The sequence below is a fragment of the Eurytemora carolleeae genome, unplaced genomic scaffold (assembly GCF_000591075.1).
Source record: "Eurytemora carolleeae unplaced genomic scaffold, Eaff_2.0 scaffold238, whole genome shotgun sequence".
NCBI lineage: Eukaryota > Metazoa > Arthropoda > Copepoda > Calanoida > Temoridae > Eurytemora > Eurytemora carolleeae.
This window is the reverse complement of record NW_019396256.1, coordinates 307,390-330,133: the sequence shown is the minus strand read 5'-3', so window position 1 is coordinate 330,133 and position 22,744 is coordinate 307,390. Positions and strand designations below refer to the sequence as shown.

At 32.0% G+C, this 22,744-nt stretch overlaps 2 protein-coding genes and 2 long non-coding RNA genes across 4 annotated transcripts in view; 3 read left to right on the top strand and 1 right to left on the bottom strand.

The window, feature by feature from the left end:
• The first annotated feature begins 554 nt into the window (after window positions 1–554).
• LOC111699483 (3-methyl-2-oxobutanoate dehydrogenase [lipoamide] kinase, mitochondrial) lies at window positions 555–11,958 on the top strand. Its single transcript, XM_023470175.1, has 15 exons — window positions 555–663; window positions 1,607–1,668; window positions 2,210–2,302; window positions 3,143–3,206; window positions 3,577–3,677; window positions 4,167–4,293; window positions 4,795–4,879; window positions 5,401–5,483; window positions 6,937–7,035; window positions 7,596–7,712; window positions 9,922–10,015; window positions 10,599–10,680; window positions 11,004–11,057; window positions 11,587–11,697; window positions 11,739–11,958. The coding sequence occupies exons 1-15, from the start codon at window positions 601–603 to the stop codon at window positions 11,881–11,883; spliced, it is 1,380 nt and encodes a 459-aa protein (XP_023325943.1). The 5' UTR covers window positions 555–600; the 3' UTR covers window positions 11,884–11,958.
• Window positions 11,959–12,316: 358 nt separating this feature from the next.
• Window positions 12,317–13,619, top strand: LOC111699490 (uncharacterized). Its single transcript, XR_002764764.1, has 3 exons — window positions 12,317–12,525; window positions 12,927–12,991; window positions 13,164–13,619. It is a non-coding gene; the product is annotated as an uncharacterized LOC111699490 (long non-coding RNA).
• Window positions 13,620–17,697: 4,078 nt separating this feature from the next.
• LOC111699484 (uncharacterized) lies at window positions 17,698–20,020 on the bottom strand. The gene is made up of 3 exons (XR_002764760.1): window positions 19,954–20,020; window positions 19,056–19,165; window positions 17,698–17,954 (listed from the first exon to the last, which is right to left on the bottom strand). It is a non-coding gene; the product is annotated as an uncharacterized LOC111699484 (long non-coding RNA).
• Window positions 20,021–20,474: 454 nt separating this feature from the next.
• LOC111699482 (calcium uptake protein 3, mitochondrial) overlaps window positions 20,475–22,744 on the top strand; it is a 15,943-nt gene continuing 13,673 nt past the window's right edge. Inside the window, exons 1-3 of the mRNA XM_023470174.1 lie at window positions 20,475–20,586; window positions 21,313–21,374; window positions 21,783–21,848. Of these exons, the coding sequence (XP_023325942.1) occupies window positions 20,492–20,586; window positions 21,313–21,374; window positions 21,783–21,848 (223 nt within the window). The 5' untranslated portion in view covers window positions 20,475–20,491. The remainder of the gene's footprint in view (window positions 20,587–21,312; window positions 21,375–21,782; window positions 21,849–22,744) is intronic.

The following is a 22,744-nucleotide window of genomic DNA, read 5'->3' as shown; positions in this document are numbered from 1 at the left end:
AATTCTATTTATTCCAGATTCTAAATATCAAAAGTATTTCTTCCATTCCGGAAATTTACTTAAATTTTGTTAGTTGGTTTTGTCAAACTTAATTTTGATTCTGAGTTAGTATTTACAAGCACTCTGACCGGCCCGGCCAGTCAGGAGGTCGAGCTTGCTCTTATGGCGCGGCTCGGTATCCCTCCGTAAATACTATTACAGGGTATCCATTTTCTCATTCTGAAAGGAACTGACATCGAAATTTTAAGTTACCCTTTACGTAAAGAATTACATGTCGCCCGATTCTAAATGGACCAAAAATTACGAATTAAGATTTAAAAATTCTTATCATTTAATTTTAATTCAATGAAACTAACATTACTCTGAGAAGAAAGGGAAACTATTGTTGCTAATTTCTCAATAAGATGGCCGAGGCCTATGTTTATTTGAACTCCCTGTATATATATTATATATATTATATATCTAGTATAAAGAGAGTCAAGAGAACCTAGGCCGAGGGGAAAACGGAGGCAGTTTCTTCTTCATTATCAGCTGATTCACACACCAGACTTGCCGACTCAGAATTCGCTGATTTTATTGTAGAACTTTTCCAGGTCAATAATGAAACGATTGAGAACGGGACTGTTTAGTTTTCCACCTTATAAAGATGGTTTACAGGTTCAGGTAAAACAGTTTTTTTTGGAAATAAGTTTTTGTCGCAAGCTCTGTTTTTAAAGCCCTATATCTTTGCAACCCAATATTGTAGACTTGAGATATTTCAAACTATGAATTCTTATCTTACATAATCTAAGCTTGAAATATTACAGGTTTACACAATCAGGTTGCCAAACTATAGTATTACGAAAATCTGAGTCTGTGGCAAAGACTTAATTACTTATTTCGGGAAAGGACAAATTTCTTAAAACTTACAATAAAGATAAGATGCATTTTACCCCCAACCCGCCCCCTCCCCATTCCTGTAAAATCAAAAAATGAAATGTCAAGAGCCCCACCCCTAGACAAATTCTTGTCAGTGCCTCTGCCCCCTACCCTGGCCCAGAGGTTTTCCCCCCTTCATATTGAATTTTTAAGTTTGTTTTTGAAAAAAATAATTTGAATCTTTGACAAAGTTCTTTAAAAGTTCATTAAAATATGTTTTTTTTCCCTAGAAATATTTAAAAAAAGACATTCATATATATGTTGCGTATAGCCGTCCAAACAGCTGGACCGATTGGGCATAATTTTTTTGTGAATACTCATGGGCGGTCGGGGGATGTTTTTGGCTGAAAAAAATCAAAAATTTAAAACTCAAAAAATAGTTTAATTTAATTTTTTTTCCACGGGCAACGCCGGGCCCTTCAGCTAGATACATATATATTATATAAGTCTTTATATATATATTATATTTACATTTTTTTAATCTTTGTTTTAATTATTAAAGGTCTCTCAGATTTTTTTTATTTGAAACTGATTATGTTCTAAAAATGTTTTCCAGAGGATCATTTTTTTAGATACGACTTTTATGAAATTAAAAAAATATAATTGACTTTTTTACTTCAAAGAAAGAAACGAAGACGACAGTCATTCCACAGTGTCCTGGTTACCCTTTTATTATATTTAATTTTAGACCTGTATAAAGCATTTAACCACATCTACACCAAAACAGAAGCAAGAATCTCCAAAAGCTAGGTTTGTTTTGATTGACTTATAATCATGAATTTTTTTTATACTTATTGGATATTGTTTCTCTTGATATTTGTTATTATATTATTTGCCCAGTTACACACGATATATTGGATTTTAAGAATCTAGACTACAGTTTATTTTGTATATGAATTTCATATCTTAGAAGTACATAATTGCCATAATCTTACCCTTTTCTTGAAAACTTTCGTGAAATTTGAAGAACAATAAATAATTCGCGGATTATTTATTTTATATCGGAATTATTTTTTGGCAAATTTTTTATAATCAGGTTGCAAAGATTTAGGATTACGAAAATTTGAGTTTGTGGCAAAGACTTGCAGTGCCTTTATTTCGGGATAAGAAAAATCTCTTATTACTTAAACAAAAATATGAGATGTATTTGACATTTTGTGGTAACTAACATGACACGGGGGGGGGGCCGTTTTATGTTAGTTACCACAAAAAGTTTGGGCCCAGATCGGTTCAGCCGTTTAACAGACAAAAATACAAGTTAAATCAAAATAAAATTAAAATTTACATTTAGGAGAAAAGTTGAAGGATCTGGGAAAAGATGGCTCTCCTATCAACCTGAGGGAGGTTTAGGAGAAGCAAATAGTTCATCCCCATCTGCAATTAGGTAATATTAGGAACCTGCAATTAGATATCATTAGGAACCTACAATTAGGTAACATTAGGAACGTCCCGCAATAAGGAAATATTAGTATTTAGGAATCTTCAATTTGGTGACAATATGAGTGAGGACTCGGCAATTAGGTAATATTAGGAACCTGCAATTAGGAAATATTTGAAGCTAGGAATCTGCAATTTGAAAACTAATCTGAAATTAGAGGAGTTAGGAATCTACAATAAGGTAACATTAGCAGTTAGGAATCTGCAATTAGGTAACATTAGAAACCTACAATTAGAACAAATTAGTAGTTAAGAATCTGCAATTAGGAATGATTAGGAGCTATGAATCTAAAATTAGGTGATTAGGAGTTAGGAATCTGCAATTAGGCAACATTAGGAACCTGCAATTAGGTAATTGTAGGAGTTAGGAATCTTCAATTAGGTAACATTAGGAGCCTGCAATAAGGAAATTTTAGTAATAAGGAATCTGCAATTAGTCAATATTAGGAGTTAGAAACCTGTATTAGGTAATATTAGGAGTTAAGAATCCGTAAGTGGGTAATATTAGGAGTTAAGAATCTACAAATATGTAATATTAGGAGTTAAGAATCTGTAAATGGGTAATATTAGGAGTTAAGAATCTACAAATATGTAATATTAGGAGTTTGGAATCTGTAAAAAAAGGGAATCTAGAATTTTTCTGCTGTAGAACAGAAATCCATTTTTTGTCTCACGTTTACTTTTATATTTGATGAGAAAACATTCCTTTTATTTGTAAGAAATTGGTGACATTCATTCCTTAAGGGTTTTCTTGGAAATGGTACTTATGTATGTTTTAAATGTTTAGAGAGCGCAACAAAGCTGTGAGTTCCTATTATAACCAGGATAGTATAGATACTGCTGCACAGAAGGTATTATTATTATTACTGTTATCATCATTATTTTTATCTTCCACATTTTTTGATATTTTAAAATTCTCAAAATTCATTGAGTATGAGGGTATGAGGCCCGCAATGGTTTGTTTCTTAAGTGGGGAAAAAATCTTCTTCTAAGAACATTTAAACCTTTTTCTATTTAGGGATTTAAACATTTTTTAAATCATTTATTTTCCTATCAGGGTTCATCAAAACTAAATATAAAAAAACGCAATATTCTTTAGTATAATTCTTTAGACTATCAAAATAATAGTTATATTTAAGTTAATAAAATTGGTTCAGCTGTTTCGATGTTTTCTTTTGAAACGAAAACATAAGAAAAATATAATATTTTTCCATATTTCAGCCGTCTGTTCGTTTAACCCCCTCCACTATCATGTACTCCAGTAGATCTAGTGATAAACATACTGATGCTTTGGTGAGTTTCCAACATTATAAACAAGAAAAGTTCCAACATTTTAAACAAGAAAAATTCAAACATTATAAACAAGAAAAATTCCAACATTATAAACAAGAAAAATTCCAACATTATGAACAAGAAAAATTTCAACATTATAAACAAGAAAAATTCCAACATTATGAAAAAGAAAAATTCCAACATTATAAACAAGAAAAATTCCAACATTATGAACAAGAAAAATTCCAACATTGTAAACAAGAAAAATTCCAACATTATAATCAAGAAAAATTTCCCTCTTTGCACTTTAATCTATAGAAATAGTTAGAAATGGATACTGCAAAGGTTTGTTTTTACAATTTTTTAATTCCTTCAATGAAAAAAACTATTTTCTTTCATGCTTTCCTTCTCCCGGTATTTTTCCAAAAGCATTTGCAAGATTAAGAACTCAAATGCACTTGTATCATATGTCGGTTCAGGGACAAGAACTTTTCCAAAAAAAACTTGAATCTTGCATTTACTGAGAGTAAATTTTGAACCTTAATTGTTTTCAAATGTTTTTCATTCAGTTTTTTCTTTTTAAAAAATTTGTACCATATTTTTAGAATTGCTGGTTTCCGTTCTCTTCCTTTCATTATTGGCTGTAATCCTACAATTCTCAGTGTGGTACGTAAAATAAGTTTATTATATTATTTTAAAGCCCCCCCACTCCCCTTTCCTCCCCCCGTGTGCTTGATTAACTAGATGCCTGAGTTAGTTAAAACGAATTCAGCTAAAATTACTCATTGCAATGAAGTTTTGAAAAACTTATTTTTGATTTTTTTAAAATCTGACATTTCTTCCTTTCCGAATCATTCAAGGAACCCTCCATGTAAAACTGGCAATGTCCGTTTTACAACAGTGTTCTTGAAACCTTTATTGGATCAATAATGTGAAACCTAATGTCGTTTTCCTAGACACAGCTTTCAAGGGTACCGTTGTGAAAAGTGCATTGCCTATCCTTAACAATGTAAAAATGTGTTCAAGGAATATTTAAAGTTAGCATCTTTAAAAATTTTACTTTTCGCAACTAATAATTATGAAGGGGGAAGGGGGGATGTACAGAAAAATGTATATATTTGATTTTATTTTCATAATAGGTTTTAAATATTTGATTTATTTGTTCAGCATGAGTTGTACATAAGAGCTTTCCATATCCTGAATGATTTGCCCGAGATGCATACAGACAGGGAGATAAATAATTTTAATAAAGGTAATTAACATTGTGTTTGGATAATCTATCAACATTTTATTTATAATAACAGCTAGCATTCATTTTCCCAATATGTTGTTGTCCATTTTGCTGTAGTTCAATTTGAAATAAATTTGAAATGTGAATGAGACATTAATCTTTAAGGGAGATAATAATTAGGTTCCCCTAGGGATAATAGTTAGTTTATAGGGAAGATAAGTAATTATCTTCCTCAGGGGCGGGTGTAATGCGTATACAATGGATGTGGGGAGGGGGCTATAGGGGTGAACCCCCTCCCACCACCCGGGAAAGTTAAAAAAGGTTTAACCCCCACCAGATAAAAATCCTATATCCCTAATCCTACTTTTTGTTGTGTGGAGAATTTAGACGGCAAGTCATTTCATATGTTAAGACTTTATTAAGCTAAGCTTTCAAGGTCTATTTACAATAATATATACCCTAACATGTCGTCTCCATCTCAATTTTTATGTACTCTCATAACAGCCCTGCTAAATAGTAATATACATAGTATTTTATTTTAGTTCTGAGAGCGCTGCTGGACGATCATAAAGAAGTTGTAAGTCAGTTAGCTCAAGGGTTCAAGGAATCCAGAAAACATGTACAGGTCTAGTACAATATATGTTCACTGTACACTCTACAGTAGGGTACAGGTGTGTGGTACAGTTCAAAAGAATTATTATATGCACTGTAAAGGGTACAGGTGTGTAGCACAGTACAAGGTAATTGACATAAGTACATCAAGCAACAGGTGTGAACTGTTTGGTATATTAGAAGATAATTGTGATATGTACAGCAGGGTATTTAAGTGTGTAGTACAGTACAAGATAATTGTTATATGTACTCACAGACTACACAGACTGCGCATACACTCTACCTGGATAGGCTGACATCTCGCGGCCACTTGTTGCATTCAGGGGTTAAGGTTTACAACTTTTAAAGAAATACTCGCAATTTTAAACATAAAACATAACGTTTATGAATATTGTCTATTTTTAAAAATTTTGAATTTCCTATCCAAAGGATCCTTAAATATCCCTGAATATAGATGTCTCCTGATTGGTCGTGTACAATGCTTGTACACAATAGAACATGCTGTGGAAAATATCGCATATTATAGGTGTTAATCGATCTCTGTAACTCTCTTATCTCTGTATGTACTGCATCGGAGTACATGTGCACTGTGTAGTAAAGTACAAGATAATTGATATATGGACAGTAGTGTACAGATATGATGTACAGTAAAAGAAAATCTTTATTTATGTGAAATTTGGACAAGAGACATGTTATATATGTACACTGGGATACAGGTGTATAGTTCAGTAAAGTACAAGAGAATAAGAGAATTTTTATTTGTATAACATTGAAAATAGGTTGAAAGTAGTGTACAAAGAGAAGAACAATATGTTAGTTAATAAGGTTTAATTTCAGATGTAACATTCGGTTTTGACAATTTTTGTGAAGATAATATTTGATTTAAAGATGTCTTTATGGGCAAATTTTTAGTTTGATGCTATATTTATTGTTTATTTTGTTTATCAAAGCTTATTTTCTTAGGAATCTCATGTTTAATTAGATTCGAAACCATTCTAGAACATTTATAAATAAATTAATCAATTCCAGATGTCACGAAATCAGAGGGAATATCAAATGACATAAAATGAATTAATATACAAAATAAAGGGCGTAGACTGTAGATTGTAGATTGTAGAAAAAGTCTGAACATGTAAAAGCATTACAATTTTGTGTTGATGTTGAACACATCCACAATAAAGTAATTAAAACAGTTTCTGAAAATATATTTATTTGTCTGGATTTTTTTATCGATACATAAACTATCAAAATCAATATTAGAAAATAAAAGGTGTAAAACACACAAGAAAATAAACAAAAAAAAACTGTTTAAAAAGATCGTTATAAGAAACAAAAAACTAACTAATCAAGACATGTAGTAAATATTTGCAACATTTTCCCCGATTTATAGAATGTTTAAATGGGGGGGGGGGGGTCATAAGCGAATTTTTCGTAAAAAATGTAACGAGTTTTTTTATCGTATTCAGGATGATAATGTTGTGGCAGGATTCCTAGACCGAACTCTAACATCTCGTCTTGGTATAAGAATGCTGGTTCATCATCATCTTCTTCTACAGGATTCAAGGGTAGGTTCCTGCGCTGCATCTAGGTCTTAACATAGAGTAGGGTCCCGCGCTGCAATTGTCTTTAAATAAAATAGGTAGCCCCGCTGGTTCATCATCTTCTTCTATAGGATGGGATGCAAGAGTAGGTTCCTGGGCTGCGTCAAGGTCTTAATATATAGTAGGTTACCGTGCTCCAATTGTCTTGATGTAAAGTAGGTTGACTCATTATCTTCTTCTACAGGATTCAAGGGAAGGTTCCTGTGCTGCATTTGTCTTAATGGAGGGTATGGTAGGTTCACAAGCTGCAATGGTCTTAATAAAGTGTTATCATGCATGTTGCATCATTTTCTTTTTATACAAGATAAAATGGTAGGTTCCTGCTGTTCATTAGTCTAAATATAGGATTGGTTGTTCCGAAAAGTGATGTTCCATCCATCATTCCTCCGCAAAAATTTGTTTTTCTTATTTTATTAGAAAGCTCATTTTTAGGCTTCAAAGAAACTAAGAACTATGCACACAGCTCAGAGGAAAAGACTTGAAAAAAATAAGTTACTGAATTTACTAAATCTGTTCTGTTTTAGGCAGCACATATTGGAATGATAAACCTGAATATGAACCTGCGGGAGCTAACTTCACGCTGGTCAGCTTTTGTTACAGAGATCGCAGTCGACAAGTATGGGCACGCACCTCAGATAAAGGTATAGATATATAACACTAGATAACACTAGATAACATCGCAATTTCAAGTGACTAATTCACATTCCCGATTCAGGACGGTAACAGCCGAGAAATATTTCGTCTTCGGAAAGTAAAAATTTCCTTCGTTTTCTCTGTCTTATAAATCTTCAATCGAAACTGGTCAATTTTTTAAAAGACAAGGTTTGAAGGATCTGTTGTGAATTCTAGACAAAGAGTTTCATTTGAAATTACGTGTGTACGATCCCTTTAATGAACTAATACTTCAGTCTCTTCACACCAGGTTTACCCTCCTCATGTTTTTATTTGATTCTGTATCTGTATCCATGTGAACTAAGAAGTATCACGTCTGTACAAAATGCTGACTCTTTGTTATATAATACTGAAGGAAAGTAAAGACTTAATGTCTGTTCCTAACATGCTTTAGCAGCGTGTTTGTACAAAACTGCAATACGAAAGCTACAGGGGGGAAGGGGATGTCCACCCCCCCCTCCCCCTTTTGAAAAAATAGGGCCACAAGTATAGAGAGCAGGAACGTTCTTCTATTAAATAACTTCCAGTATATATATATTTCTTATAACTTATTACTAGAGGGTTCAGAACTAGAGTCAATATCGATATCGCACGTGTAGACTGTAGAGATGATATCAGTACTATGCCCCGTATCCGTTCTATCTCATTCTGTTGAATCTTGTGGAACTAGTTTAACGCGGCCAGGCATCATATATATAATATGTATGCATATATTTATTTTTAGCAATAGATGGCCAAACGGCTGAACCAAATTGGCTGACATTTTTTGAGGGAATGCATGGGTATCCTGGGGTGACATAAGCTAAATTTTTTATTCTTTTTTGAATTTCCATGGACTCTTATCATTCTTTAATACCAAGGTAAACGGTAGGAGTAACTACAGTAATAATATAATCCTGGGCAACGCCGGGATCTGAGTCTAGTGGTATATGTAATATATTTCATGAGTTTGCACAGAAAGAATCAGTTGCACAGCTGCAGACAACCGTACATCCATTCCTAATCAAGTGTACAGCTGCAGACAACCGTACATCCATTCCTAATCAAGTGTACAGCTGCAGAAAACCGTACATCCATTCCTAATCAAGTGTACAGCTGCAGAAAACCGTACATTTGGTCATCTATAAAGTCGCGTATTTTACTGGTTGACTCTGTACATGAATGCCATAACATAATTACAAATCGATGCATGCTTTAATAGAAGGAGATGGCGAGGATTACTTCTGAGATCTCTTTTCTGTTTTACTTTTACCTTTAATAAAAATTTCAATTTATTTTCTCACTAACTAAAACTATCAAGTTATAACATACAAAAACCAAACACTAAATTTCTTCTTATGAAAATCAAATGTTTTTCTTCAATTTTTCGAAATATTTTTAGTAAAAATTCTTAAATGGACTGTAAACATAATTTCAAGTGACCCTACAATTGCAAAAACACTTGAAATTATTGATAACTTTGTTAACAAGTATTTTTTGAATTTTAAAAATAGTATTATTTACCTTCCATGGGATCAGATCAGATCAAGATATAAAGGGTACCGATGTTAATCAGACACGTTATTTTCTGAATAGAGGGTGNTTGTGATATTTCCCAAGAACAATGCCTTATTTTATAAATGTTCTAGACGCCAAACTTATCTAATTTTTTTCTTTTTTACAACTACTTTCTGTTTTTCTGTCCCCTCTTGTACTGTCTAGATTCACGCAGAGTCTGCGTGAACAGTGAACAGCGAACAATGAACAAATAAATAATTTCCTGTTCACGTTCATCCCGCGTGTTCATGGGTATACATGGGGAGGCCGGTCAGTCTAGTATATTAGAAGCGGAGGAGGTGGGATGGGGTTGAGGGGGAGGGGGTCATGCAACTAGGTCAACATTTATTACTGAACATATAAAGACTGGACTTATAGACCGCTTCGTAACCCCTTTTTTATTGGCGGATCCGCAAAAATATGCGAATCCACGGGAGAATTTCGTTTATATTTCGACAATTTGGGTTTTCTTTAACAAAATCAAAATCATAACGAAACTCTTAATATCTCTGGTAATATTGACAGCACAAAAAAAATAGACCTCATTTTGGAAATGTTGTGGTTGTTGTTTTGCTACTGGCATGTTTCTTGGGCCACCCTGTAGATTTATCAGATTCATCAAAAAATAAATTTCTTGTTTAGATATCTGGGCACAGTCCCTTGTTCCCGTATATAGAGATGCCCCTGGACTATATTCTTCCTGAACTACTGAAGAATGCAGTTAGAGCTGTTATAGGTATTCAAACGCTACACAAATAATAACATCCTATTCAACTAGCTCTTCTAGATATTTGTTCAATGACATTTTTTTTCAATGAAAATTTTCGTTTTTATAAAACAGTTCCTATTTCTGATGGTTTTTTGCTTTTCTCTTACTAATGTCTTAACTCTAAGTCAAAGTCAATGTTTTTATTTTTTGGTTTATTAAAGATAATCATTACCTACAAAAATTCGAGAAATTATATGATTAATATTGTTCTAAAAAGCATTTTGTTGTTAAAATCTTTAAAATGTTTCCATGGTACCGTGTAACCGTTACAATCATTTTTGGTAGTCTTTAAAAGCAAAGCTAAGGATCAGAATCCGCATCAGTAAAACAAAAATATGCAGATCCACGGATCCAATTCTAAATGCTAAAATTTCAGCCATGTAAAAGCAAATTTCTCACAACTCAAATCTTTAGAGTAAATTTATTAACCCAATGCTTAACTGAAAAGTAAAACCGGCTAATGGGATGAATTTGGACCTGGATCAAGATTCTAGATCTTGAGCACTGTATTAAAAAGAATTGTCACTTTGAATTACTATTTCCTTTTAAGAATTTAATCCTGGATTGAGTGGGAAGAGTTTGCCTCCTATTCATATCACCTTGGCGAGCAACAATACAGATTTTATTATTAGGTAAATTTTATTTTTTAACTTAAAAAAGTCTCTTTACTTTAATGGTAAAACATATATTTAAAGGGACATTTGAAAAAATGAGCTGTTGTAAATCAGATATGGGGTTCAAGGGAGCTGTTGTAAATCAGATATGGGGTTCAAGGGAGCTGTTGTAAATCAGATATGGGGTTCAAGGGAGCTGTTGTAAATCAGATATGGGGTTTAAGGGAGCTGTTGTAAATCTGTTAATTGTATTATGACTGCAGTCTTGAATCTGCTCAATTAAAAATACGTTGTGTCCTCTTTAATGTTTTTATCTTACATTATTGTATTATTCTATTTAGGATATCTGACAGGGGTGGCGGAATACCTCATGCCAAATTAGCCAGCGTCATGAGGTGAATTTTTTGTCTCAAAGGAGTTAAGTATTTACCAAAATCATGCATAGTTTGAAATACAGGATGTCCCACATCAAATTAGACCGCGTCAATGGGTCTAAATCACGATTTGGTGGACAAATCAGAAAATTTAAGAAGAATGAAGCATTTTGAAAAATTTAATAAAGCTAATAGATTTTTTTTAGCAGAAAATGCTGGATTTTTCGAGTTTCATGTGCGTATTTTGGCGTTAAAGATTGAAAATAATCTAATATGATATGTAACGCTCAGTTTCTAAGGTTCAGGACAATTGCTTGGAAAGATATAGAGATTAGAAAGAGTTTGTGGCCAAAAATCAATTTTATTTAATAAACCAATATTTTAAATTATAGTATTTGAATTGTATTACTTTTGGAGGGAAAATAAGTAGTTTATGAGAGGTTGCTCAAAAACGGTAATGGGTATTTCCTCTTCTCTTAGTCAAAGCATTGCAATCCTAACGGTGGGGAGAGGTTTCCCTCTATGCTTGATTTATGAACCTCTACTCCAGGTACAACTTCACCACGGCCGAGGAGAGTACAGAGGAGACCTTGAACAATCAGGGGATATTTGCAAACATGATGGAGGAGGTCAATAGAACTACATCAGGACCTATGCATGGGTAAATTCCTTTGTACATAAAACTTTTGTTATATTTTACAGATTTGGGTTTGGTTTGCCAACTAGTTCAGCGTATGCCCAGTATCTGGGAGGTAGCCTAGAGATCCAAAGTCTACAAGGATACGGAACAGACGTTTTCCTTCGTCTAAAACACCTGGAGTCAGAGAACAGAGAGCTGAGAATATAAATCTGTTAATGTTAAACACTATTTACTAATTGTGTAGTTGTCTATGATATCTTAGTAAAGGGTTTCTCCAGATCAGATGTTATTGAACCTTCCAAATTCCAATATTTAAGGAATAGAACAAATAGCAATTGTGCCAATTTCAAGAAAAAAATCTCTCATGGCCATTTTTGACGTAAACCTGGCAATTTAAATTTGCGATAAACCCTGCATAGTTATGTAGAATTTTTATAATCTAGCATGTGGCAATGGTTTAAACGCTCAAGTCTCATTTTAAGTACAGTAGTATGGAATTATATCAAAACAATGAAGACGACTTTTGATGTCGATTTTGATTCATATCAAGCTCTTAAACAGCATGGATACACATAAATATAGAAGTCAAGAAAAGCTTTCAATTAAAAAAGGTTCTCTTGAATTAATTGTAAACTTGTAATTCGAATAAAGCTTGACAATAATCAAAACCTTTTTTTAAATCGTCTTCTTTGTATTGATATAATCGCCTACCACTGATAAATGTGTAGTCTAGTCAACGCAATAATATTGTTTGTGTGATTTCTACTGGCCCTTAATTAATAGAGTAACAATTATGTTCATTTCCTTCTTACGTCTCTATGCAGAAATTCGCTTAGTCACTTTTCAAAGGTAACTTTGAATATTTGCATCTTTTTGCTTCATCAAAAACTAACTGTTGTGATTCAATATAGGGTCAGTTGGAATTCCATTGGCAGTAATTTTAATACTTGTGTTTTCTTCTCCCTTTCAACAGCAGTTTAAGCTAGAAAATATGTTGATTTGCTTTTTGGCATTAAAAAATATTCCGGAAATTCAACATGGAGTAAAGTTGTGAATTTATTTCAAAATGCTTAATTTAAATTTGTGAATTTTGGGACCATATTGCGCAAAATACTTGTTAAGAAAGGGTTTCTAAAGGGACATATTTAAAGGCCATTTTATTTTGAATGTTTAATAGCAGTATATTCATTACATGCATAGATTTATAAAACTCATTGTTAAGAAAATACTCTTAATTGTTTCTATTATAGCAACTACCAAAAAGTCTACCAGTAAGATATATTCTCTCAGTTCAAGTTATATTGGGACTGTAAGCGTAATTTAAAGGACCCTCCACACAAAGATGGCAATGTCCGAGTTACCGCGGTACCCCTTAACAGTTTAAAGAAATTAAAATATTGATATCTAATTCATAATTGATCAGACAAAGGTTTCAAGGGTACCATTGCCATCTTTGTATGAAGGGTCACTTAAAATTACGCTTACAGTCCCTTTAAACAATAAGCAACACATACATTACAATGTAATTTTTGAATTGTAGACCATTTATAGAAATATTAATCTTGTTATATTTCTAACTGTATTTTATATTTATTTATATTTTATTAGATTTATGTAAATTCATATATTTATAACAAATCAACTCAAATCCTAAAAATGTACAATATTATTATATTTAGTAGATTCTTAGAATGGTATTTAGTAATTGGGGTATTTATTTCCCAAAAATACAAGGTCATGAGGTAATAAGAAATGAGGCAGAAATCTGGGAAGATTTTTGGATCATTGATATTAATTCCCTAATTAAAGGGCTATTTTTTATAGCTTTTTTCTACTGTAGGAAAATATAAACCCCAATCAATACATTGATAATTAGCACAATGCTTTTAATGTTGCTAATAAAACAGATAAAAATTAATTTCAAAATATAAGAATTGACGTAATCTAAACTTTTATGAGGCACAGTTACTGAATGAGTGAGTCATTGAGAAAGTTTAATGAGTGAAAGTGAGTGATCAAGTCACAATTATTTACCAGGTTGGCCTTTGTTCCAGCAAGCGGCGACTTTGACTTTGGCTGTGATGTTTGAATGAAAAATTATAACAAGAAATCTCGGCAAGTTTAAAGATTGTTAAATTATAGACCAAAAGGGGATTGAAGAAACCGAACGCATCTTGCCCTGGTTAGCAGAGTGGGTCGATTTTGGAACCAAGCATAGGGACCTAGTGATATATTTACTTATGCCTAACTATTTTAAGAACTTTGCAAAAAATGAATCAAAAATTATAAAAAAAATGGTGAGCTTAGAGCCAGTTTATGGAAATTATAAATAAAAAAATTATTGGTAGGACCGAAAAAAGTCTTTCAAATATCGATATGGGTAACAAACGATTATCTCAAGCCCCTGAGGACATTATATTTTTTTGATACTTATAAATTTTTTGAATTATTATTATGAATTTTTACGGGACTCCACTAAATTTTCAATACAGAAGCCCTATTGAGATTTTTAAAAAGAATTTTTTGTCTGTCTCGACTTTTTTATCTATTTTTTCTTAATAAAGTTTTCAGCTCACCGTTTTTAAAATTTTTTTTGCGAAGTTCTGAGAATATTTCCTACACACACACACACTCTAATCACTAAGGGGAAAAAAGGTGAAAAATTGATCCACCATACTTGTTAGTCCAGGGGTAGGTACCACTGCGTGAGTAAAAGCATAATCTATTAAGTATGTGAGTGACAGAGTCTAGTGCGTGATCTTGATAGCTTTCATATTTGTCGAGTAAGAGAACAATATTTTTGTCGATATCATTTAAGATAATGCAGGAAATTTTAAGGGCAAAAAACGCAATCATTTGCTATATTACTCAGTAAATGTATTCTGCTGTATAGTGTATAGGGGGAAGTGCAGTGGGAAAACAAAAACACTTTTTTTGAAGGTTAGTTGGATTTAAGTAACGTATAGATTCATCAACCATCATATCTTGTAAACAAATTTTAATCCATTCCTTTCGAACAATATCTGAACAATTCCTTCCCAATAATATATGAACAATTCCTTCCCAACAATATCTTATCATTCCCTTCCCAATAATATCTGAAAAATTCCTTCTCAATAATATCTGAACAATTCCTTCCCAACAGTATCTTATCATTCCTTTCTAACAATATCTGAACAATTCCTTCCCAACAGTATCTTATCATTCCTTTCTAACAATATCTGAACAATTCCTTCCCAACAGTATCTTATCATTCCTTTCTAACAATATCTGAACAATTCCTTCCCAACAGTATCTTATCATTCCCTTCCCAATAATATATGAACAATTCCTTCCCAACAATATCTTATCATTCCCTTCCCAATAATATATGAACAATTCCTTCCCAACAATATCTTATTATTCCCTTCCCAATAATATCTGAACAATTCCTTCCCAACAATATCTTATCATTCCCTTCCCAATAATATCTGAACAATTCCTTCCCAACAGTATCTTATCATTCCCTTCCCAATAATATCTGAACAATCCCTTCCCAACAATATCTTATCATTCCCTTCCCAATAATATATAAATAATTCCTTCCCAACAATATCTTATCATTCCCTTCCCAATAATATCTGAACAATCCCTTCCCAACAATATCTTATCATTCCCCTCCCAATAATATATGAACAATCCCTTCCCAACAATATCTTATCATTCCTTTCCCAATAATATATGAACAATTCCTTCCCAACAATATCTTATCATTCCCTTCCCAATAATATCTGAACAATCCCTTCCCAACAATATCTAGATAATCACTTCCTAACAAAATCTTAAACAATTCGAACAAAACCATCTCGACGATAGGAGAATTTCTATTTTTTATTTCTTGAGAAAACAAATGAAATGTCTAACATATTAAAGAGCAAATTGTGCCTCAGTTTGCAATTTGTAATTAGTTTATTAGTTTCTCGAAATCCATGCCTGAAATAAATTCAAAGTTTTCAAATGGAGTGTTGTCAATTTAGCAGGAAGGTCGGTCATTTTCTAAAAACTGGAATTCGTGGCGCTTTTTATTTGTGTTTCCAAATAAGCGTACTCTTTAGTAATACAGAATTGTAAAACATGTACAATCTACAGGGTTAACCACAAAGGATGAGACTTTCATGAAGACATAAAAATACTAAAAATAGTGATTTAAACGTTAGATTTAAGTTAAGGAATAAAATTCGTTCAGTCGTCGCTGAAGGCTTATTCTTAGTGGCTACCAGCTGTACTTTAAAGGATGCAAAGTGTGCAAAACCCCGTTTTTTAAAGAAGTTAATCTTTACAAATCAAATGAGCTAAACTAGGACTCTAGGACTATTAGGACCAATGAAACTGTGGAAAAGAAAGACAAAAGTTAAGCAATCTTAAATGCATTCGATGTCGATATAAATCAAATAAAGTTTCGCTCACCTAAAAATTAACGTATTTCGTAAAATGGGCTGTACGAAGGTTGTACTTCAGGGTTACCCATAGAGGATGAGACTTCAGAGACGACTGTACGAAATTAGTACTGACCAAAAAGATTCTAATACAATAGATGGCAACGTAGAATTTGTACACACTCAGTACAGTTGTATTCTGACGTCACAAGTGTCAATTCAGTTTTTGTGTCCGACAAAATTATTAATAATAGTGATAATTTTAGAATAAAGTGCTTTTCTTACTGTAAAATAAGTGCAATTTTATGTGTTCTTTCGTTTCTGTTTTTACACTTTTTTATTTAATCTTGGAAAACATGTCAACTAATGTGAGACAATTTCGTTTTCCTTGTTATATTTGACACTTGTGACGTTGTGTATAATTGGTTCATTTCTTTGTTGCCACCTATTGTACTTGATAATCTATTTGGTACTGACTATTTCCTTTAAATCATGATTTCCTGCATGTGTAGATAGTTCCTTTCTTTGCCAAATCATAATACGAGCCATTTAAAGATAATATTCGGAACAGAAAAATAAGTAGCAAGTCGTCATATGTAGTTTCAAGTCGTCTTTACAGTCTCATCCTTTGGGAGGTAAACCTGTATATACATTGTTTTGGACTAAATTATTAGTATAAGAAGCGAATAAACTCAGATTTCCTTTGCTTTTCAGTTCTTTAAACAGAAGGATGAAAATAAAGAATAATATATACTATATATATATATATATATATATATATATATAATATATTTCTTGACGAGAATTTAGAATGGATTAGATGAAATTATTCTATATTCTGTTTAATTTGCATCTAAACCTCGAAATTTCTAGAATACATTAATTAAAGCATGGATTACAGCAAACACATGTTACCTTAAAGGGACAATATACCAAAAATTGAGAAGCGGAGACACAATTAAACAAATCTTCTGTGTTGGATATACAGCTCTGATCATTTAAAATGCAATTTAGGTTCAGAATCATCAACTTACGGAAAATTTTATTAACTTTTTTGAAATTTAATGGAAAAACTTTAGTGTACTGAAAGATAAAACAAATTTGTAGTTTAGTTTTTTAATGTTTTGACTCTGAACCCCCAGCTAGATGAGTTTGAATTTAAATCCTTACTTTAATTCCTAGACAATTGTGTGTGATAAGGGTTCAATACCATGCATGTAATGTACAGTAGCAATATATTTGAATAATTAATAACAAAAAACATTCATGATAAAACAGCTTCTTTTTGTTTACATGTTTTGTCCGCAATAATTTTCAAATGTAACAAAACATATGTTAGAATTTTTTAAGACTTAAATTACAAATTACATATACAAAAAGATGCGGTGTTTTAAAACTATTTAAACAAAAAATTTATATTCCTCACTTTTATCACATCCAGGCAATGACTAGCACAATATTCTAAATCCTTAAAATATTTCTTTAAAAAGGTAATAAATAAAACTCAAGTATTTTGTTCTTTTTTAATATGCTAAATCCTTAAAATATTTCTTTAAAATGGTAATAAATAAAACTCAAGTATTTTGTTCTTTTTTAATATGCTAAATCCTTAAAATATTTCTTTAAAATGGTAATAAATAAAACTCAAGTATTTTTTTTATATAAAAAAAATTATGACTTATTGGTCAATTTTTACTTTGTCTTGAATGTCTCTTCTGATTCAGATTCTTTGGTTTGGTTTTTACATACTCCATCTTTGGTTTGGTCTTTGGTTTCGCCATCTTCGTTAGGTTTATCAGATGACCACAGTGATATAATTGAAACAATGCAGAAGACAACCATGAGCATATTAAAGGCAGGAGTCTAAAATAAATACAGTGAGACCCAGAAAACTGTGGAATAAGAAAACGACATTAAAGCAATAATTAAGTGTATTTGATGTTATTACTTCACGATTAGTATTACTAGCAACTTATTAAATCACGAATGTATATGCTTAAAATGAATCTTTTACTTTGCAAAATTGCCGTGTCTAATGTTCATCGGACTATTCAAAGTTATAACTTGAATCTATAGTCGCCTTTCTATTCCCGAGTCTTATGGTTCCTACAATATAATAAGAAATTAACAAATTTTTCAACTCGTACAAAAATTTAATACAGCGGGACATCAAACTGAGGAATATGAAGACGACTTTTAAGCGATCTTCTGGTATTTTATATTCTTATAAAGGATATAGCTTTACAGTACCATTACAATCACCTTATTAAATGAATTGTGTATTTTTTCACTGCACACTCGCTGTGTTTAAATCTATTTAAATCGTGACTTTGGAGTCTAAGAGTCGTTCCTAAGTTGTATGGGTCTTCCTTTATGATTTCTTAACTTCCCCGAAATCTTAATATTCCCCCAATATGGAAAATATTCCCCCAAATATGGAAAATATTCCACCAAATTTGGAAAATATTCCACCAATATGGAAAATATTCCCCCAAATATGGAAAATATTCCCCCAAACATGGAAAATCTTTATATTTATGATTATGAAAGATTTTAACAGTGTTCTTTAATCATTTAATCATGAAGACAATTTTATTATTGAAACTTTTTAAATTGGTAAATCTTCTTTAATTTCTAATCTTAATGGTAAAGGGTTTGAGAAACCCGTGTTTTTATTGATATTTTTAATATTTTCTGTTAGGAACAAAATTTGACATATTGTAAGAAATTCAAATGTTGGGGATACACATTTTTTTAATGGGTTTCTTACAATATGCAAAATTTTGACACGAATAGAAAATACATGCAAAAACGATACTATTAACAACACTACCCACGGGCCACGATTGGCGACGGAAGGATCATAACAAATATTAGAGATTACTTTTAGTAAATATAGCTTCTAAAAATGAATAGGATTAGTTAAAAATAAACACAATTAAATCATAAAAGGTTTAATGATACCTGATCCAATATTAAAGCTGTAAGAATAGCAAGAGTCGTGAGAATACCACAGATAACCAGAGCAGACATTTTAAAGGAGTTTTCCTCAATTCAGGCATACAGGCCGGAATCTGAAAACACATTGTGTTTGTGCAGGGTGTCCAAACAAACATGAGAATACAAGGAGATTCGGCAAACACATTATTTTATACAGGGTGTCCGAATTAAAAAAATAAAACATAGGAACAAATATAAATAAAATTTTCATTTACCAATTTTTTAAGAATAAAATCTTAGAAGTAAAAGTCTTTTTCCCATTATTGTCTCTATAATTTCTGTTTTGACCAAATCTAAAGGGTTGTTACCCTTTGCATTTTCATATACGATTTGTCTATGTTTGCTTAAGAGTTCAATATTTAAAAATGGTTTTAAGGTTCAAAGAAATCTATCAAGCAATCTTTAAATTATTTTACATATTTAAAGTTAAAAATATTAGTTCCGTCAGCATCTATTTCAAACTGTTGACTGTATACGTTTTAGGGTCTATATTTTCAATTCATGATGAAACAAAGAGCTATATGTATAAACTACAACGGGCTACTCAGGGCTACAAAGAGCTATATGTAGAACTACAACGGGCTACTCAGGACTATAACAAAGAAATATATGTAGATTACAACGGGCTACTCAGGACTACGGAGGGCTTATCTCAATAAACAACAGAGGACTCAATTAGGTTAATTTTTTTAAACTTTTAAATTTGATCAATTTCTGTCTTTTCTGCATATTAAACGAAATTAATTATGTATCTTATCGAACCAATCAAACTACAGAAAATAAAATCATAGGCAAGGAGATAGGTATTTACAGCATAACTTATAACTAAAGGCTTAAACTCGACTAACTGTCTGAACTATACCTTATAGTACCGTGAAGTACAATTAGTGGAGTAATGGTTAGCAGACTGTTGGTTGATTGAGTCTAAAAGAAAGCTTTTATTATTGGTTTGGTTGTGTACACAGTTTGTACAGTGTAACCTCAGATATATTGATTAAATCAGCTGTTCCATCCCCTTCTTTCTCTACTCTAAGCCAAAACAGTGACACCAAAATCTCGTTCTTACAAAAAAAGCTACGCTTTCTCTCTAAAAACAATTATTTAAAACACGCGTTACTCTCAATAAAAGTGAACATGATACCATACCCTATTCTTACAATTGCCATTGCATTGTAATGTGAATATAATGATAGTTTCTAAATATACTATAACATGTAATTTTGACGTGATTACATTTAATTATGTCTGAAAGTGAAAATAGCAATTTATTCAAATTGAAGTACAAAAAAATACTTTCAACCTTTGAATCCCAAAGAGTTACTAGTGTCAATTGGGAATTGCAATATTACTTTTTTTGATGAACATTTTTTGTACATTTTTCAGAAGTGTAATTTTGAAGAATGGGGTCGCGAGGTCCTATTTCTAAGCTGAGGCTTTCGACCTTCCTTGGTCGCGGGGGTCAACAACCTTCTTCACTACCTCCTCCAGTATCTAGGTACCTCCTCTCTATTTGATAAATTCCCCTTTTAAAAGGACTGTTCAGTGTTCAGTGTTGATTAATCTGGAGTTAGATATAACTCCCCGATCTTTGGAATTAGACACACCATGAGGCCTATATCTACCGCTCGGCACTTAATGATGTAAAACTTACGGTCTACTGTCTAATTAATAGATCAGAACCCACATTTTATTAATAGTTTTAAGTAGATGAAATACCTATATACTAAGTTAAACTTATTAATTTTCAACCAGCTTAAAAAAGAGGTAGTTACTGGTTAGACTAAGTCTGCAAAGTTTAATTAGTCGTTTTTCAACAATTTTAGTCACGGATTTATAAAAAAAGTGTAATCAATTGTTACAAATATGATTAAAGGATAGAAAAGCTGACATCTCTCCCTGTTTGCGTCTCTAATTTTCTTGAGAGAGAGACGTTCCCCAAATTTAAAAAGCCGTCCAGCTCCCCCAACCCTCCCGCCCCCTACGATCCTGCTTTTATATTGTACACGAAAAATTGTGTTATTAATACGTCCGGGAGGTCAGTTTTAAGACAATTTCTGGCCACACATCAAACTATGCCTATGTAGTTACATACGATAATTGTTCAAAAGAATTGTAGGGCAGGGCTTGGTCCAAAGAAATATAAATAATTAGCCTAAATATTCCCGTGTTTCTTGAAACACCTTGCTCCTGGTTTTAATTCTAAATTCTAATATTTTTTAAGGATGGAAATGTTGTCAAGCAGTTCTCGTGGATTCATGTTCGCTCTAACAGGATTTCTTGGAGGTGAATATTATTAAAAACATAAAGTCGGCAACCTACAAAATAGGAGTTAGAACTTACTAGTCGTTAAACAAAAAAAAGACGCAAACGATTGCCCAATCACTAAAATAGTACAGAGTACAGATACTGCAGGGCTGCAGGATTACCTGTAAAGACGACCTGAATCTCTCTTATATTTGACGAAACAAGGTTGAATTAAATCTTCTGACTTGAGTGCAGTTTTTAAAATGGCTTATTTAATGATTAAGATAAATGCTAATTTATAGATGAAATAAATTTTTATGAAATCCTTGAAATTTACATGAATATCGAATTTTTTGGCCAAGTATGAAAGAAACTGATATTTTAAATATTTTGATGGTAAAATTTTAAATTAAAATTTTACTAATATTTATTTTAAAAATATTTTAGGTTCTGGTTTTATTTACTATCTTATCAATCCAGAACGAATGAAAATGCGACAACTGCAGACTATAGGTTAAAAATCAAAATAATAATAATTTCAACAATATTAAGACTATTATTCAGAATTTTTTCAAACGAGAGGCTTTCATTTTTTTAGAGGGGGGGGGGACTCGGCACCCGTTGGGGCCCAAAAAAACCCTGAAAACCATAGTTTTTACTAAGCCAAGAGGGGGGGGATATGAGCTTCGCATGGCCCCTTGAATATGCCTCTGTTCTTATTGGTCTGAAGTTAATTAACAGAAAATCAAACAGTTAAATAATATTTGCCAAAACTCATATATATTTGTCAAATGTCAATGCAAGCAGAAGCCTGACATCAAAGAAAAACTTATTTCTTAGATAACATTTTTTCCAAGAAATCATTTTCTTCCTAGAGTTCTGCGAAATTAAAACTTTTAAGAATTCCAATTTAAAGTGAAAAAAATAATGATTTTTCTTACTTTAAAGTGAATTTAAAAATAACCATATTTTACTTACTCAAAGCAAGACCTTTGGTTAGATAATATTAGTCTCTGGAATAAGCATGTCATTTAAATTGAAACAGGGCCTTGAGATATTTTAAAACTTTTTTCTTCAAAGAATTTTGTCGTATTTCAAACCATCAGTAAAGTATTGCAATAAAACTTACAAATTTTTAAAAATTTAGTCTCGAGACTTTGCCTTAAATTGCGGTCTCGGATTTTTACGTCATTTTTGTGTTCATTAAATGACAATTATATCAAATTCGCTTTTGTGAATTCCATTACCATATTGAATGCATGATTTTTAACCTAGCTATCCCTTTACGCTAGCTATCCCTTTACGCTAGCTATCCCTCTACGCTAGCTATCCCTTTACGCTAGCTATCCCTATCCCTTTACGCTAGCTATCCCTTTACGCTAGCTATTAAAGAATAATATATACTATAT